This window comes from Otolemur garnettii, unplaced genomic scaffold (assembly GCF_000181295.1).
Source record: "Otolemur garnettii isolate 467f Iridium unplaced genomic scaffold, OtoGar3 scaffold00074, whole genome shotgun sequence".
NCBI lineage: Eukaryota > Metazoa > Chordata > Mammalia > Primates > Galagidae > Otolemur > Otolemur garnettii.
This window is the reverse complement of record NW_003852469.1, coordinates 39028-56462: the sequence shown is the minus strand read 5'-3', so window position 1 is coordinate 56462 and position 17435 is coordinate 39028. Positions and strand designations below refer to the sequence as shown.

General features: G+C 41.2%; 1 protein-coding gene across 5 annotated transcripts in view; it reads left to right on the top strand.

Annotated features, from left to right (window-relative positions):
• RNF170 (ring finger protein 170) overlaps positions 1-17435 on the top strand; it is a 30234-nt gene that overhangs the window by 4459 nt on the left and 8340 nt on the right. For 3 of the 5 annotated variants that reach the window (XM_003793911.2, XM_023515556.1, XM_023515555.1), the window contains exons 2-4: positions 3684-3827; positions 11528-11603; positions 14575-14683. In XM_003793911.2, the coding sequence (XP_003793959.1) occupies positions 3691-3827; positions 11528-11603; positions 14575-14683 (322 nt within the window). In that variant the 5' untranslated portion in view covers positions 3684-3690. Of the gene's footprint in view, positions 1-2670; positions 2743-3683; positions 3828-11527; positions 11604-14574; positions 14684-17435 lie in introns of all 5 variants that reach the window. The other 2 variants (XM_023515554.1, XM_023515553.1) reach the window with 1 other exon arrangement.

Here is a 17435-nt window from a genome sequence, read left to right as displayed (position 1 = left end):
ACGCCCGGCTATTTTTTGGTTGCAGCCGTCATTGTTGTTTGGCGGGTCCGGGCTTGGGATTCGAACCCGCCACCTTAGGTGTACGTGGCTGGCGCGTTAGCTGGTTGAGCTATAGGCGCCAAGCCAATTAACCTAATTTTTATAGACCAGACATGCACCACCTGTGCACATCAGTACAGTAGGCCTGGTTCCTTATGTTGATCATTTCCGTATGTTGACCAGTTTGTTACAGTCCCTTGGGTGGTCAACTCACAGAGGCTGTATTTAGCATTTTACACTGAAGATGTCACTGTTACAGGGTCCCTGTTTGGAGCACCATCTGGTCTGAGTTAGGTGCAGGACAATAAAGAAGGCAGTTAATCTATAATAAAGATCAGTGATTAGAAGGGGGAGGTCTGGACTCTGGTCTTCTTTAGTCATTTATAGAGCAGCAACAATGAGGTAGAGAGTTAAGCTCTAATCTAAGAAGCAGAATTGTAAACATGTTACGTGACTCAGATCACAGTAACATCTCTCTCAAGGTTTAAAGTGTTTTGGGGTTCTAACAGTTGAATTTTATTTACTTTGACAGCAGACTTGGAATTAAAATCTAGGGCTCTTAATGGCTGAGTGGCAAGTGTTGGGGCTTCCCTTTAGAGCCTGGGCTATTGGCAAAATCAGTAGCATTGTTTAGTTTTAGATAAAAACCTAACTATGGAAAAAAAAAAGTTGGAGAATCGAAGTCCAGATTGATTTTGGAATTCATTTTCAAGACTGAGGTATTGGACGCCTCTGTGGCTTATGCCTGTAATCCTAGCACTCTGGGAGGCCGAGGCAGGTAGATGCTTGAGCTCACAGGTTCAAGACCAGCCTGAGCCAGAGCAAGACCCTGTCTCTACTAAAAATAGAAAAACTGAGGTAAGAGGATCACTTGAGCCCAAGTTGGAGGTTGCTGTGAGCTGTGATGTCACAGCACTCTACCCAAAGTGACAGCTTGAGACTCTTGTCTCAAAAAAAAAAAAAAAAAAAAAAGACTGAAGTATTATGTCATTACCTCAAGTGGAAATTTTCTTTTTATTGTTTATCACCTGTAATTTTAAGTCAGAGCAACCTCTTTTCAAACTGAAATAGCAGCTCATTTCACATTTACACTTCTGTTTTTATGCCAATTATAAAAAAAAAAAAAAACTAAGACAGAAGTTACACTATTGAAGCCCCCAACAAGTAGGTCAAACACCATTAGCCGATCTCCATGTGACAGCCCCAGGTTTAGTTGGGGTTTCCCGACAGGAAAATGAAGTGGAGTTTCCTGTTCCTCTCAACAACAATGAGAAATGCTGCTATAAAACGGTGCAAATGAAATTATGTGGGCCTGCAGCACTTAAAGTGTCCTGTAAGTATATATCAAAGGACATAATTGCATAGAAGTCAAATAAATTTTAACGTAGAATTTAGTCACATTATCACCAGTTGCACCTGGAAGGGCACAGATACAAATGAAATGCATTTTTTAAAAATGCAAAGTAGTAAACTGCCCAACTATAGAATAGGAGAAAATAGTAATAATTAGAATATATGGACTGGGTGTGGAAAATAGTATTAATTAGAATATATGGACTGGGCATGGTGGCTCCCAGCACTCTAGGAGGCCGAGGTGGGCGTTCGCCTGAGATCACAGGTTCAAGATCAGCCTGAGCCAGAGCAAGACCCCATCTCTAAGAATAGCTGGGCTTGTGGCAGGTGCCTATAGTCCCAACTACTCAGGAGGCTGAGGCAAGAGAATCGCTTGAGCTCAGGAGTCTGAGGTTGCTGTGAGCTGTGACGCCACCGCACTCTCCTGGGGGGCAACAAAGTGAGACTGTCTCAAAAAAGAAAAAAAAAAATTGTATTTGTTGGTGAACTTAACTTGCAAGGTACTTTTGCCTGTGTTAGTTTGGTTTAAGCCTCACAACTCTGTGAATTAATTAGAGGCTCAGAATCTTGACACAGGGAATACCATTTTGGTTGTCTCTGAGCAGATGCAAGTAGCTCTTACTGCCCCTGGGACTTTCAGTGGTCACAGCATCTCTAATTTACAAAGACGAAATGTGATAAAATAAAAGTCTAAATCGATTTCATGGCCACTCCACGTTACTTGAAGCTCGGTTTCAGCTGGCCAGTTTATTTGACTGTTCTTTGGGATGAATATCATGAAACTCAGCTCTTTCCCTGAGTTTCCTGGTGCGCACCTTCCTAATGGGTATTTGAAACCTGTCATTAGAGAGTTCCTCATGTATCAGGCCATTACTATGCGTAAAGCTGATGAAAACTGCCTTTGATCTATTTGTTTGCTTAGGTTTCTTCCAGGAGAGGCATTTTCTTACTAGCTGCCAGTTCAGATTCTTTTCAAAGGTATTAAGACTTTCACATTTAAAATACCTGATTAACGATGACATTGGATATACTTTTTTTAATTCCCTGAGTTATGTAAGTGCAGAACTTTGTTTTAGTTGTTAATATCTCATAGTTAGTTGAATATTTCCTTTATTTCCTTTTAAGTATCTTATAATGCTTTGAACTTCACTGTTTTATCAACTCGGAAGTGGTTGGGCTGTGTTTCCTCATACCTGTAGAGTTGGGTACTACTGTTTTGTTCTAGTCTAGAGTGTGGGAAGGAGAGTTTCATATCCCCCCCCCTTTTCTCTTCATAAGGAAATGCAGCCACAGAGTGATTCTATATTCCAGTCCAATGAATTCTGAACCATAAGCTGAGCTTGGTTTCAGGTGAGGCTAATGGTTTTTCAAACACAAAAATTTCCATTAATTCAAGTGGTCTTGATATAAATATAAATATCCTATAGCCTAAGTATCTTTTACTTTTCAAATTACTAACACTGTAAGTATATGGAAGTCACTTTTATTTAAATAAATGTCTGTAAGTCCTACCAGGGCTTATAAGAATGTTTACAAAAGAGTAGAATATGTTCCCCTTTCCATCCATACATGGTAAATTCTATAAGACACACACATTCAGGGCTATGAGGGAGAAGAGAGATCTGATCTACTTGGAGAATTTATTTGTTATTCAGGAGTAAGAAATGAGCAGTTGGCAAGAGCATCTTTTTTCTTAAAAGCTAAGCATAAAGAAGAAAAAGTAGTTCTTTTTAATTTTATTTTAGGCCAGGCATAGTGTAATCCTACGACTCTGGGAGGCTGAGGTGGGAGGATTGTTTGAGCTCAGGAGTTAAGACTAGCCTGAGCAAGAGCAAGACCCCATAGCTATAAAAAATAGAAAAATCATCCAAGTGTCCTGGTGTGCACCTATAGTAGCTACTTAGGAGGCTGACTTAGGAAAATGGCTTGAGCCCAGGAGTTTGAGGTTGCTGTGAGCCATGATGACGCCATTGCACTCTAGTTGGGGTGACAGAGCAAGACTCTGTCTCAAAAAAAAAAAATTATTTTTAAAAATATAATTGAATGTTAAATTATAATAATTGTTTTCCTTAAAGGAAATAGAATTTTGTACTCCCCAAACAAATGTACCTGTCATCTTTTAAAAACCCCAATACTAGGAGCCTGCCCACTGGGGTCGTGCTTGATGCAGCCTCCCTCACATGTTTGCTGCCAAAATTAAATGTCTTAGAAGTCAGTTTTATTGCTTTTATTCGTACATTTTCTTTTCATTCTGTCATTTGTAACTTTTTTCTTATTGTTTCATATTTTAGACCTGGAATGGCCAGATATCAAGGTGAAGTTCAGAGTTTGAAACTGGACGATGATTCAGTTATAGAAGGAGTAAGTGACCAAGTGCTTGTGGCAGTCGTGGTCAGTGTCGCTTTGGTTGCTACCCTGGTGTATGCACTTTTCAGGTGAGACTAAAGAACAAAAGAATTAAAATATTATACATTTACATGGGCCACTGACTTTTGAGTCTTAGTAATGCGTAATACTTAATATGAAAAGCAAATAATAGATCTCAATGATTGTAGATATTTACTAAGGTATTTTATTTTCCACTCGGCTCTGATTACTAGCATATATCTTTCCTGTCATTAACTGTCTTAACAAGATAATATTTAAATCCATCATTCATATTTTAAATAAAATAGTGATACTATGTTCTATGGGAGTATCACTGTTTAAAAATAATTTTCATAATTCAATCCATCAACTCACAGGTGATATAGATAATTAGGGCAAAGTATGTTCAGTTTTTAAATGGAAAAACTGAAGTAAAAAAGGACTTGGCTAGTGTAAAGAAAATTAATATTAGAATTAGTTTTAGTTTACTTATTAGCTATTTACTTATTTTTTTAGAGTTGGGGGTTTCACTGTTGCCTGGGCTGGACTCAAACTCGTAGGCTCCAGTGTTCCTCCCACCTAAGCCTCCCAGTTCCCTGCATCTGTAGGTGCTATGCCCACTCTAGAATTAATTTTAATTAATTAGTCTTACTTAACTATTATAGAATCAGGAAGAACATTTAAAAATCTCAGATGTCTGTGTATCAATAATATGGGTACTAGACAATAAAGTAGAAATTTAAGAGTTAGTGCATGAAGATAGATAAAATTTTGTATACACATTAAAGCAGAAATGAAAAAAGTACAAAATAGAAAAAGGTTAATTCTGAAAATTACAAATCAGTTTATGTCTTCCTATAAAAATTCCAGAAAGGATTATTAACAAATGTGGAAACTTGAAAAAATGGCGTTAATTTGATCATTTACCTGTGCAGTGATAGTCTTTTGTTTATTTATTTTATTTATTTATTTTTTAAATCATAACTGTGTACATAGGCTCTCACCCACACTGTGGCCTGATCATGGCTCACTATAGCCTCGGGCTCGAGCAAGCCTCCCACCTTGCCTAACTTTTTTTACTTTTTATTGAGACAGGGTGTCACTGTGTTTGGCCTCAGGCAGTCCTCCCGCCTTGCCTCTCAGAGTGCTGGGATTATAGCCATGGTGTGCCAGCATACCTGGTTTGAAGTCTCTTGTTAGCATAACCTTACCTTGACTCCAAGTTTTACAGACTGATAATCCAGAATGACACTGGTGGTACGCGTGTGAACGTGATGGGGAAGATGATACCAGAGGATAGCAGAGTTAAGTGAATTCATAATTGGTCGGCAGGTTGCTCCTCCAAAAAGGAGGATGCTGTCCACTGCTGCAGGGCTCTGTCCTTGAAACCATTCTATTCAATTTAATAGTAACTTGGATGAAGTTACTATCAATCTGTTGTATCAAGCATCCTCTTGCCTCAGCCTCCCAAGCAGCTGAAACTACAGGCACCCACCACAATGCCCGGCTACTTTTTGGTTGCAGTTGTCATTGTTTAGCAGACCCGGGCCAGGCTCGAACCTCCTAGCCTCGGTATATGTGGCTAGCGCCCTACTCACTGAGCTACGGCTCCAAGCCTATAGTTTTAACTTTTAAAAAAATTAATTAATTTTGTCTTGAGGCCTAGCTTTTGGCCGGTCTTGGCTTCTGACATGACTTTCTCACTAAGCTTAATCTCACCTATAATCTTAGCACTCTGGGAGGCTGAGGTGGGAAGATCATTTGAGCCTAGGAGTTCCACACCTGCCTCAGCAGGAGCTAGACCCCCATCTCTACTAACAATAGAAAAACTAGCCAGGTGTTATGGCAGACACTTGTAGTCCCAGGTACGTGGGAGGCTGAGGCAAGAGGATCACTCCAACCCAGGAATTTGAGGTTGCTGTGAGCTATGACAACACCATAGCACTCTACCCAATGTGACAGTGAGATTCTATCTCAAAAAAAATAATACTTTAATAGATTTAGGTGGTATAAGTGAAGCTTTGTTACGTGGAGACTTTAGTGTACCTGTGGGTAATGTTCCAGTCTGCATTCTCCTTCCAGCCTCCCCTGCAGAGTCTCTACTGTCCATCACATCACTCTGTGTGACCACACGTAGCCATTGTTTAGCTCCCCTTGTAGGTGGTAAAAGTGATAACATGGTATTTGGTTTCCATTCCTAAATTAGTTCCCTTAGGATACGGGCCTGCACTTTCATCTAGATTGCTCTAAAAGACATTATTTCGGCTCGGCACCTATAGCTCAACCGGCTAAGGCGCCAGCCACGTACACCTAAGGTGGCGGGTTCGAATCCCCAGCCCGGACCCACCAAACAACAATGACAGCTGCAACCAAAAAATAGCCGGGCGTTGTGGCGGGCGCCTGTGGTCCCAGCTACCAGGGAGGCAGAGGCAGGAGACTCGCTTGAGCCCAGGAGTTGGAGGTTGCTGTGAGCTGTAATGCCACAGCACTCTACCCAGGGGGACAGCTTGAGGCTCTGTCTCAAAAAAAATAAATAAATAAATAAATAAATAAAATAAATAAAAGACATTATTTCATTCTTTTTTGTTGCTGAGCAGTATTCCGTAATATATAGAAGGTGCCAAAAAAATGTATACACATTTTAGGAAAAGAAACAGCTATATTAAAATCGTAATACTTAAGTCACATTTGACTTCTGCAATGCCAAGAGGTGCTCAAACATGATTTGTATTCATCTTTTGTTATTGGTATATATTGAGTATTACAATTTTAATATAGTTTTTTTTTCCTTTTTAAAAATGTGTATACGTTTTTTGGCACCCTCTATATACTGCATTTTCTTTATCCAGTCTGGTTGATGTGCGCTTTGATTCTCTGTAGCTTTGCAATTGTGAATTGTGCTGTGATAAACATGTGAGTGCAGGTGTCTTCTTGATGTAATATCTCCTTCTCCTTACCCAGTAGTGGGATTACAGGATTGAACAGTAGATCTACTTGCAGTTCTTTGAGAAATATCTATACTGATTTCCATACTAGTTTTAACGGTTAAATTTAATTCTTTGATATATTTTTATTTAATTTTATATATGGTGAGATGAGGGTCCCAATTTTTTTTTTTTTTGAGACAGAGTCTCACTATGTCACCCTCAGTAGAGTGTCATAGTGTCACAGCTCACAGCAACCTCAAACTCTTGGGCTTAAGTGATTCTCTTGCCTTAGCCTCCCAAATAGCTAGGACTAACTACAGGCACCCGCCACAACGCCCGGCTATTTTTTGTTGCAGTTGTCATTGTTGTTTTGCTGGGTTCAAACCCACCAGCCTCGGTATATATGGCTATTGCTGTAAGTACTGTGCTATAGGCACCAAGCCCCAATTTTTTTTTTTGCATGTGGAATATTCAATTTTCTCAGCACCATTTGTTAAAAGACTCTACCTTCCCCATTGAATAGTTTTATCCCCCTTGTCAAAAGTCAGCTGACCATTGTCTTAGTCAGTCTGAATTGTTAACCATAGGCTGGATTGCTTACATAACAAACATTTAACTATCCACGGTTCCAGAGGCTGGGAAGTCCAAGATCAAGGTGTTGTCAGATGTGGTGTCTGGTTTGCAGGTGGCTATTTACTTGTTGCAGCTTTATGTGGCAGAGTAGAGGCTGGGAGCAAGCTCCCTCCTACCTCTTCTTACTAATATAAGGGCACTAATCCCATCACGACCCAGTTACCCACCTTCATGACCTACTTACTTTCCAAATGTGGCCTCTCCAAATACTATCTCATTAGGGATTAGGATTTCAACATATGTGTTTTGTCAAGGGTGGAGGACACAAACATTCAGTCTATAGCAGTCAAATATGTAAGAACTTATTTCTGGGCTCTATGTTCTTTTCCATTGGTTTATGTGTCACTGTGAGGTCTATCAGTTAAGTTCACAAACTCATCCTAAGAAAAAGGGCTACATACAATTGGTGAATATCACTACGGTCACCTTTGAAGTGTTGTCCTTGGGACAATACATACTGATGGCAGCATCTAGTCCATCCTTCTAAGCAATTTTGGAACTCTTTCTGGAATGACCATCAGAGCCATTGTCATCTGGTGCACAAAAACACACAACAATAATGAACGCCGCTCAGCAAGACGCTGCCCCACATATAACACAGACGTGGCTGTGAGACGCTGATGTACCAGCTTATGGCACTGTACTGACTCCTTTGCACAGTGCTGCCCTGTAAGGACCTGGCGGCAAGTTTGTGAACTGTCAGAACTGGTATGATGACAGCTCCGGTGGTCATTCCAAAAAAAAAATTCCAAAATTGTTTTAAAGGGTGGACTAGGCCCAGGTAGTGTTATCTATTTTTAGTAGAGATAGGGTATCACTCTTGTTCACCCTGGTCTCAAACTCCTAAGCTCAAGAAATCCACCTGCCTTGGCCTCTCAGAGTGCTAGGTTTGCAGGCATGAGCCACCATGCCCAGCCTCAAATTTCTTTTAAGATATTTGTATTTGTTCTTCCTTCTTGCGTATTTATAACAGCTGCCATTTGCTGGCAGACCAGAAACCACCCTAAAGCGCCTTTCATGTCTGTATAGTTGACTCAAACTTTCTTTCCGTGTCCCAGGGTTTGGGTATCATTTCTTTCCTTACATCAGAGTTTCCCAGCTTCTTTGCAGAGCTACATACAACTTAGCTGGTTTGGTAGTTTTAGTTTCCACTTTCAAAGAACAGGAAGGGCCTTACGTCATTGGAAAATGCAGTAACAAAACAAGTACTTCACTTCTGTATTTGAGCTACCATCTTGGAAGCTTACTTTAGACCTACTTAGTATCAAATGCTTTTGCATATTATATAATTTTAGTTTCTTCTATAATTTCATAGTTAAGGTGATCTTTATGTCCCAGATTTTCCAGTCATGATTTTAGTCTACCTGGTGTTTAATTATTCCATTGCTTTTTTTTTTTTTTTTTTTTTTTTTTGAGACAGAGCCTCAAGCTGTCCCCCTGGGTAGAGTGCCATGGCATTACAGCTCACAGCAACCTCCAACTCCTGGGCTCAAGCGAGTCTCCTGCCTCAGCCTCCCAAGTAGCTGGGACCACAGGCGCCCGCCACAACGCCCGGCTATTTTTTTTTTTTTTGGTTGCAGCTGTCATTGTTGTTTGGCGGGTCCGGGCTGGGGATTCGAACCCGCCACCTTAGGTGTACGTGGCTGGCGCCTTAGCCGGTTGAGCTATAGGCGCTGAGCCTCCATTGCTTTTTAGTACAGATTTTTTTGTTCTATAATCATAGCTGCCAATCACATTTAATTTCCTGAGCTACAGGCAGTATTTAGTGGTTTGGGGTGTTTGTTCTTATGCTTTGGATATACTTTGACTTCTCAAACATTTTATTGTTGGATTTTTTTAATTCCTTTTTTTTTTTTTTGAGACAGCGCCTTACTCTGTTGTCCCAAATAGAGTGCAGTAGCACCATCATGAGCTCAGCTCCTGGGCTCAAGTGATCCTCCTACATCAGCCTCCCAAGTAGCTAGGGCTACAGATGTGCACCACCACACCTAGTTAATTTACTTCATTTACTCTAGAGACAAGGTCTCGCTCTTGCTCAGGCTGGTCTGGAACTTCTGGGCTCAAGCAGTCCTTCCATCTTGGCCTCCCAAAGTTCTGGGATTACAGGGATAAACCACCAAACCTGGCCTAAAATTCCTATGTATTTTACAGAAGGAAGCCGAGGAAGGGACCTTTCAGTTGCAGGGTTCATGTCTGCACTGGGAAGCCTCATACCTAATTTTTTTTTCAATAAAAAGGAAAAGGTATTCTAGCCTCAAAGAACAGAAGAATGCCGTTTACCTAGCTCTTCAGTGGTTGAATTGAAATGAGGCGGTCCCTGTGCTAGCATGCTCCTTGATAGATTGCTTTCATATAGAAGTAGCTTTATTTCATCAATCATCTCTTTAGTCATAAGAATGTAACTTATTTTATTTTACTTTATTTTATTTTTTGAGACAGAGTCTCAAGCTATCACCCTGGTTAAAGTGCCACATCATCATCATAGCTCACAGCAACCTCCAACTCTTGGGGTCAGGTGATCCTCTGGCCTCAGTTTTTCTATTTTTAGTAGAGATGGGCTATTGCTCTTGCTCAAGCTGGTCTCAAACTTGTGAGCTCAAGCAGTTCACCTGCCTTGGCTTCCCAGAGTGCTAGGATTATGGGCATGAGCCACTATACCCGGGCATTTTTTTTGAGACAGAGTCTCTCTATGTTGCCCTCGGTAGAGTGCCATGGCATCATAGCTCACCACAACCTCAAACTCTTGGGCTTACGCAATTTTCTTGCCTCAGCCTCCCAATTAGCTGGGACTCCAGGCACCCCCCCCACAACACCCGGCTATTTTTGTTGTTGTTGTTGTTGTTGAAATTGTCATGTTGTTCAGCTGGCCTGGACCTCAAACCTGCCAGACCTGGTGCATTGGAGCCCTAGCCAGTGAGCTGCAGGCAGCGAGCCAGCCAACTTAATCTAAAACAAAGAATCCATAAACATTTAAGAGGTTTAAGCAAGCACTTACATACTGTGAACTTCTGTGTAGATATTTGCCTTTAAATTGTTTTTATGTCTTCTTTGAACTAATGGTTATATTTTGTTGGTTTTCTTTTCTAAAATTTTCATTTTTACAAAAAACTGAATTATCATAGACTAGATTTTAAAAAAAAATTTTCCCTATCCAATTAGGATATGGGTTCTTATTTCTGTTGGATCCTGGCTTACCCAGAGGGTAAAGACTCTTCAATAGAGTAATCCTGTGACTGTGTAAACTTAAAACATTGTTGTTCAAGACATTTAAGTTTAGAGAAAACATCTATAGCCAAGTGAAATTAAGCTGTGATTCAAATATGAATCTTCATCCCCTTTCTACCAACCCGACCATCTCAATACTCCTATGTCTTATCCCATCTCATTGTTATTAACTACTAATTTCTTGCCTTTGATTCTCTATTCTAATTATTAATGTTAAGACGTTAGTGGTATGTTAAGTTTGGCTTTTCTACAACATGTAATTTTAGTTTCAGCTCTGTTTTTGTCCCTTTATACCCGAAAAGTGAGGAGAAAGACTCAATAAGATGTAGAAACGTAGTCAAATACAAAATAATATACAGAACCATATAGCCACTTATTTTTTTTTTTTTTTTTTTTTTTGAGACAGAGCCTCCAGCTGTCCCCCTGGGTAGAGTGTCGTGGCATTACAGCTCACAGCAACCTCCAACTCCTGGGCTCAAGCGAGTCTCCTGCCTCCGCCTCCCAAGTAGCTGGGACCACAGGCGCCCGCCACAACGCCCGGCTATTTTTTGGTTGCAGCCGTCATTGTTGTTTGGCAGGTCCGGGCTGGGGATTCGAACCCGCCACCTTAGGTGTACGTGGCTGGCGCCTTAGCCGGTTGAGCTATAGGCGCCTAGCCAGCCACTTATTTTGAAGGAATTCCACAAAAGAAATAAGTGTGTTAATTGCTCTTTATTTGTAAGCTTGCAATGACCATAAATCCTAGGCCTTTGGATTTTGTCATTTACCCATTGAACCTGAAATCAGCTAAAAATCAGTGATCTCAGAAGAAGTAGCCACAGACGAGCCTGGAGCACACGGCCCCAGGATTGAAGTGCAGGTGGCTGCTGCCGTCCATGTTTATAAAGCTAACAGGAGTTCTGAGCCGAAAATTAGACCCATAAAGAAAATGGATTCGTCTGACAGTATTTTCTATTCAAAGTTTTTTATATTCTGTTCACCAGAAATGTACATCAAAATATTCACCCAGAAAACCAAGAGCTAGTAAGGGTGCTTCGAGAGCAACTTCAAACTGAACAGGTACTTTTCTGTGAATAAGCATTTATGTAAGTAGATGTTTTAACTCACTCTGTGTGTGAAATTGTGATGAAACATTAATAAATTGCCTTTTAGAAACAGCCTCTTTCCTGCTTTAAAGTACCTTATTTTATTGTATAGACTGTATTTTCCGACTAGGCATATTGCCTAAGTCTTAATGTAGTCAGATGTTTTCATGTTTTGATGATTATTAATTTGCTTTAAAAGACAGTAGTTTTCCTATAATTTATTAGTGCAGAAGTAATCACTGTTTCATTGGCCTTAACGAGCATGTAGGATCAGAACTGTTCTGTGATATGTATTTCCTAAGACCTATAAAGAAATGACCAGGAGGGGCAGCTCCTTGGGTTTTTCCCCCCCTTTTCTTCTATGGTCCAAATTAACAAAACTAGGAAGATCAAGAAGAAAACTTCTCTGTCTCTTCTTTGCATTATGCCATTTGAATCTCTTCACAGTCAGAAATGTAAGACTTTATGGAGACAGAAATAAGTAGGATCTGTACACCCTCATGCTGAGATAGCCGACATCAAAAAAAAATATTAAAAATTGCCTTCCTTGTGTCCAAAACAGTATTGTAAAAAAAAAAAAAACTTTTAAAGTTAAAAGAAATTGCTTTCCTACCTGATCAAACTTTAGTTCCATTAAAGGTTTTATAATTTACCCATTCATGAAATATTGTCTTTATTTTTATTTTTTTTTTTTTGAGAAAGTCTCAAGCTGTCACCCTAGGTAGAGTGCCATGGCATCACAGCTCACAGCAACCTCAAACTCTTGGGCTTAAGTGATTCTCTTGCCTCAGCCTCCCAAGTAGCTGGGACTACAGGTGCCCGCCACAACGCCCAGCTATATTTTTTTGGTTGTAGTTGTCATTGTTGTTTGGCAGGCCCTGGCTGGATTTGAACCCGTCAGTTCCAGTGTATGTGGCTAGTGCCTTAGCCGCTGAGCTACTGGCGCCAAGCCACCAAATATTATTTTCCATATCTGCCATATGCCAAGTGTTTTCTAGGCATTGGGAATTCAGTGGTGAACTAAACAGACACAAGTTCCTGCCTTCTTAGAGCTCAAATTCATTGATGTAAGAACCGTTTCAGCATATCAGTAGCATTCATTTCCAGAACTATTAATGTCAATAATTCATTTGGGGATAGCGTTTTGTAATTTACAAACTGCTTTCACAAACAACTATCTTATTTAATCTTCAAATATGATAAGTAAGGCTGTGTCAACTATTACTCCTATAACATGTTGTATCATTAAAATTTTCTCAAGCTAGCAACTATATGAATAGGCGTGGCTATTCCCCTCATACCACATGAGGGGAATGTTCCAAATTCCTCTGCAGCGCTGTCCCCGTCGTCCACCTTACATCTTCCCCCGGCTGGTGCACGGCTCTGAAGAGTTGGAATAAGGCTGGAGATGGAGCCTGTTCTGTGCTGTCCAGTATGACAGCCTCTGGCCACGTGTGGCTGTTTAAATTAGTCAAAATTAAGTACAATTTGAAATTGGGTACTTTAATCACTCTGGCCACACTTCAAGTATGCACTGGCCACATGTGGCTCCTGGCTACTGTATTGGACAGCACGGATAAAGATTTCCTAATGCAGAAAGTTCTGTTGGACAACCCTGGTTTGGGGTTTTTGTCAGTTTCTAAAAAAAAAAAAAATTAGAGAAGATGAAGAGGGGAACGTGTAAGTGCCATACATTCTTTATACCATTAAAAGTGATATAAATGAGTGTACTGACCTTGAATTACAGAATATTCTGATAATTTAGGACTGCTTTAGGGAATACGATATTTTAATTATGGTTTATTGATTGGCAAAAATCTGATTCAGTTAAGAATAGTTCATATTTAGCAAATTTGATAATTTTCCTTGTAATTAGATGTTTTTTATGCTATCTTATGTGTTCTGGGTGCTATCAAAACAGTGTTTTAAAAGATAAATAATGTGTACTAGTGCCAGACGCTTTTCTAGTTTTTGAGGTACTGTGAATCCTACAGATAAATTCGTTGCCCTCATAGTACTTACATTCTAGTGGGGTCTTTGCTATGTGGACGCTTCTGGTACTGGTAATTCAGCAATACCATTCCTGACCAATCACAAACACTGATATAACTGTAAACATATTAATATCTACTTGTATGACTGTGTGGAGGATGAAGTACAAGTTACCAGTTAGTCTTAAATTTTTCTTGCTTCTAAAATAACCAGATACTCTTCTCTGAAAGTTTAATTCTGATCTCCTGCGAGGTACAGCTTACATGCAATGCTTGTCAAGAGGGCAAATGTTAAAATGTAAAAAGATGTTAAAAATGAAAATAAGCTGACTTAGAAAATAGTTTGACATTTTTTATTCTTAGCTTATGTATTAGCTTAGCTTGTTACTCAGAATAACTCATTCATTCTAACAAAGAAGAAGAGGAACTCCTAGCTCAGCACCTGTAGCTCAGTGAGTAGGGCGCCAGCCACATACACAGAGGCTGGTGGGTTCGAGCTCAGCCCAGGTCTGTTAAACAACAATGACAACTGCAACCAAAAAATAGCCGGGCATTGTGGCAGGCGCCTGTAGTCCTAGCTACTTGGGAGGCTGAGGCAAAAGATTCTCTTAAGCCCAAGAGTTTGAGGCTGCTGTGAGTTATGATGCCACAGCACTCTAACAAGGGCAACATAGTGAGACTCTGTCTCAAAAAAAAAAAGAACTCCTGAGTCAGTCTGGGTTTTTATCTTTAAACTGTATTCAGGAAGGTGGGTAGAAACCATGCAGCTTAAATTACAGTAAAAGTAAAGTAAACTTATCCATATAAGTTTATAAAATATAAGAAGATCTTTATTACACATCTAAAATTTGATGAGGATCACACACTACTGGCTTGAATGTAATTAACACCGGCAATGCTGAGAACTTGGGTGTGTCTCCGACGCAGCTGAACGTGTGCCCGTTTCCTCCCCAGGATGCTCCTGCTGCCCCCCGACAGCAGTTCTACACCGACATGTACTGTCCCATCTGTTTACACCAAGCCTCCTTCCCTGTTGAAACGAACTGTGGACACCTTTTTTGTGGTAAGCAATGTCACACTTGGTAAAAGACACTATTTAGACCAACACCTTCAAGTGTTACCTAGGCTGGGTTCCTCATTTTCTTGGTGTCATGTTTTGTATTTGGTGAGTAGGGTAGATTGCTTCTGATCTTGTGCTCTGCTATCCATCAAGTGTGTTTAGCATCTTGATAACACACCAAATTATTTAATATTTATTATTTAGCATCTGTGGGTTCAAAGGTTAAAAAAAGTAATTCCTCAGCTTCTCAGTCAACAGAAACGTGTCTCTGTGAATAGCAGTTCGAGTCCATCAGGAGGATTCACTGAAGCCTCCTAGTTGGGTCTTCGGTAGTTTCCTTTGTTCATCCTCCGCAGGGCAGCAAGCTGCTTCCCTTGGACTCTGCCCAGGACCTCCCCTTGGCTCTCCTGCCTGCGTCAGTATGAAAGGTCGCAGTCCCTGTCTCTAATGTGACCTCACGAGGGTTGGAGAGGGAGGATGAGAAACCTAGAACATGTGGCAGAGTGGGAAGGGAACACTGATTTCACACTCACGATCAGTAACGGGGTGCTTCTCAACTCTCCTGACTCACCAGAAAGAGTGGACAGAGAATAATAATATCTCATATTGCTGTTGTTTCTATGGCCATGTAAGGTTGAAGGTGGGGGGAGGTGTCAGTTAGTACATGCCTGCTATGTGCTGGACACTTAACAGGCTTCATCTCTTCCAACCCTGTAAATGAGAAAACAGGCTCAGAGACATTAAGAGCTTTTATAAAAGGTAACGCAGCTGCTAAGAGACAGAGCCAGATATTTGCTGACTTTGATATATCTACAGAGAGAGAGGGAGAAAGGGAGAGACAGGGCTTGCTCTGTCTCTGGGTTAGGGTGCAGGAGTGTCATCATAGCTCACTGTAACCAAAACTCTGGGGCTTGAATAATCTCCTTGCCAGCAATCTACCCTACCATCATGGCTGGCTAATTTTTCTTTTCTGTTTTTTTTTTTTTTTTTTCTGTAGAGCTGGGGTCTTGTCAGTTCAGGCTGGTCTCAAACTCCTGAGCTTAAGTGATCCTCCTGCCTCAGCCTCCCAAAGTGCTAGGATGACCAGTATAAGCCCCAGAGCCGGGATTTTTAAGCCTGGATCTATCTTCAAGCCCCATACTCAACTCTGTAACACAAGTGGGGACTTTTACAATGGTCAACACTCTTAACAGCTACTCAGCATTTCGGGCATCCAATCACTAGACCTATTTTTTGTTTTTAGAGAAGGGTCTTGCCCACCCTGGAGAGCAGTGGCCATCCACAAGTGCAGTAGGAGCGTGCTACTGGCCTTGAACTGTTCTCAAACAATCCTCCTGCCTCAGCCAGCCAAGTGGCTGGACTACAGGCCACAGTTTAGACCTTTTGTTTGAGTAGTAGTTTCTTTTTGTCTGAACAGCTGTGTTCAGATAGGGTCTAACTGTTCACCAAACGTACCAAATTCTCACACAGACTAAAGTGTCGCACACAGTGACCCTGTAAATTGCCTTCTCCCTTTCGTTCTGCTCCACCGTGCGTCACGTGGAGTTATTAGATGCGGTGTTGTTATTTCTGAGACCTACACCGTCAGTGCAGGGCTTGTTACACCTGGGCTCATTTAGTAATCCAGTCCATAGCAGCTTCATCTGTTAATGTCAGTCTCTTCCCTAAGGTTGTTGCCTAAACAACTAACAAAGTATAAAATACCTATTTTAGTCTTTTAATTTGCAACTAGAAATGCGAATCTGGAGCAAAATAAAGGCAGATACTTTCCTCCTCTCAAATCTAATCAGTCTGAGTCTGCACGTGGCCTCTGTCCTCTAACACGGTACCCCAGGCAGGCGTTTGGCATCAGTGAGGTGCGGCAGCCAAGATGAACCTATTTGCCACCCCACACCTAGGGACTGCCCTGAGTGGATAATGACTGTGTTGGGTGGCACCTGTGGCTCAGTGAGTAGGGCACCAGCCCCATATACCAAGGGTGGTGGGTTCAAACCTGGCCCCAGCCAAACTGCAACAAAAAAATAGCTGGGTGTTGTGGCAGGCACCGATAGTCCCAGCTGCTTGGGAGGCTGGGGCAGGATAATCTCTTGAGTCCAGGATTTGGAGGTTGCTGTGAGCTGTGATACCAAGCACTCTACTGAGGGCAATAAAGTGAGACAGTTCTACCAAAAAAAAAGAAAGAAAAGAAAAATGACTGTGCTGTGTTCTTGGCTTTCCTGCTGGGTCTGAGGTCACCGGGTAGATTGCTTCTGATATCTTGCTCTACTCATTAGCCACTGTGCTAGTGTCTACGGGATCAAAGGTTAGTTAAAAAAAAGGTTAAAAAAAGGAAGTTTTCAACTTCTCAATAAATGAAGAAGTTCACTTCAGCTTTGTTCCTGTAACTAGGACCACAGCTCTGTTCCCTTAGGGTGAGTTAAGAATAACAGCAATACCAGAGACCGCCTTATTTGCCTTGGTAACCCACGTTGTCTTATTTAATTCTCCAGCAGTCTTATGAGGTCTTACTCCCCTTTACAAATGAAAGATTCAGTGAGATTGTGACAGGATGAAGTTACTGAGTCATTTCTCCCACCAGCCCACTTAGGTGACTGTCTCTTTACAGGAGGGCACGTCTGAGGGACAAAAAATGTACCAGTGGCCAGGCTGAGGGACAGGAAACGTGACAGTGGCCAGGCTGAGGGACGGGAAACGAGACAGTGGCCAGGCTGAGGGACGGGAAACGTGACAGTGGCCAGGCTGAGGGACAGGAAAC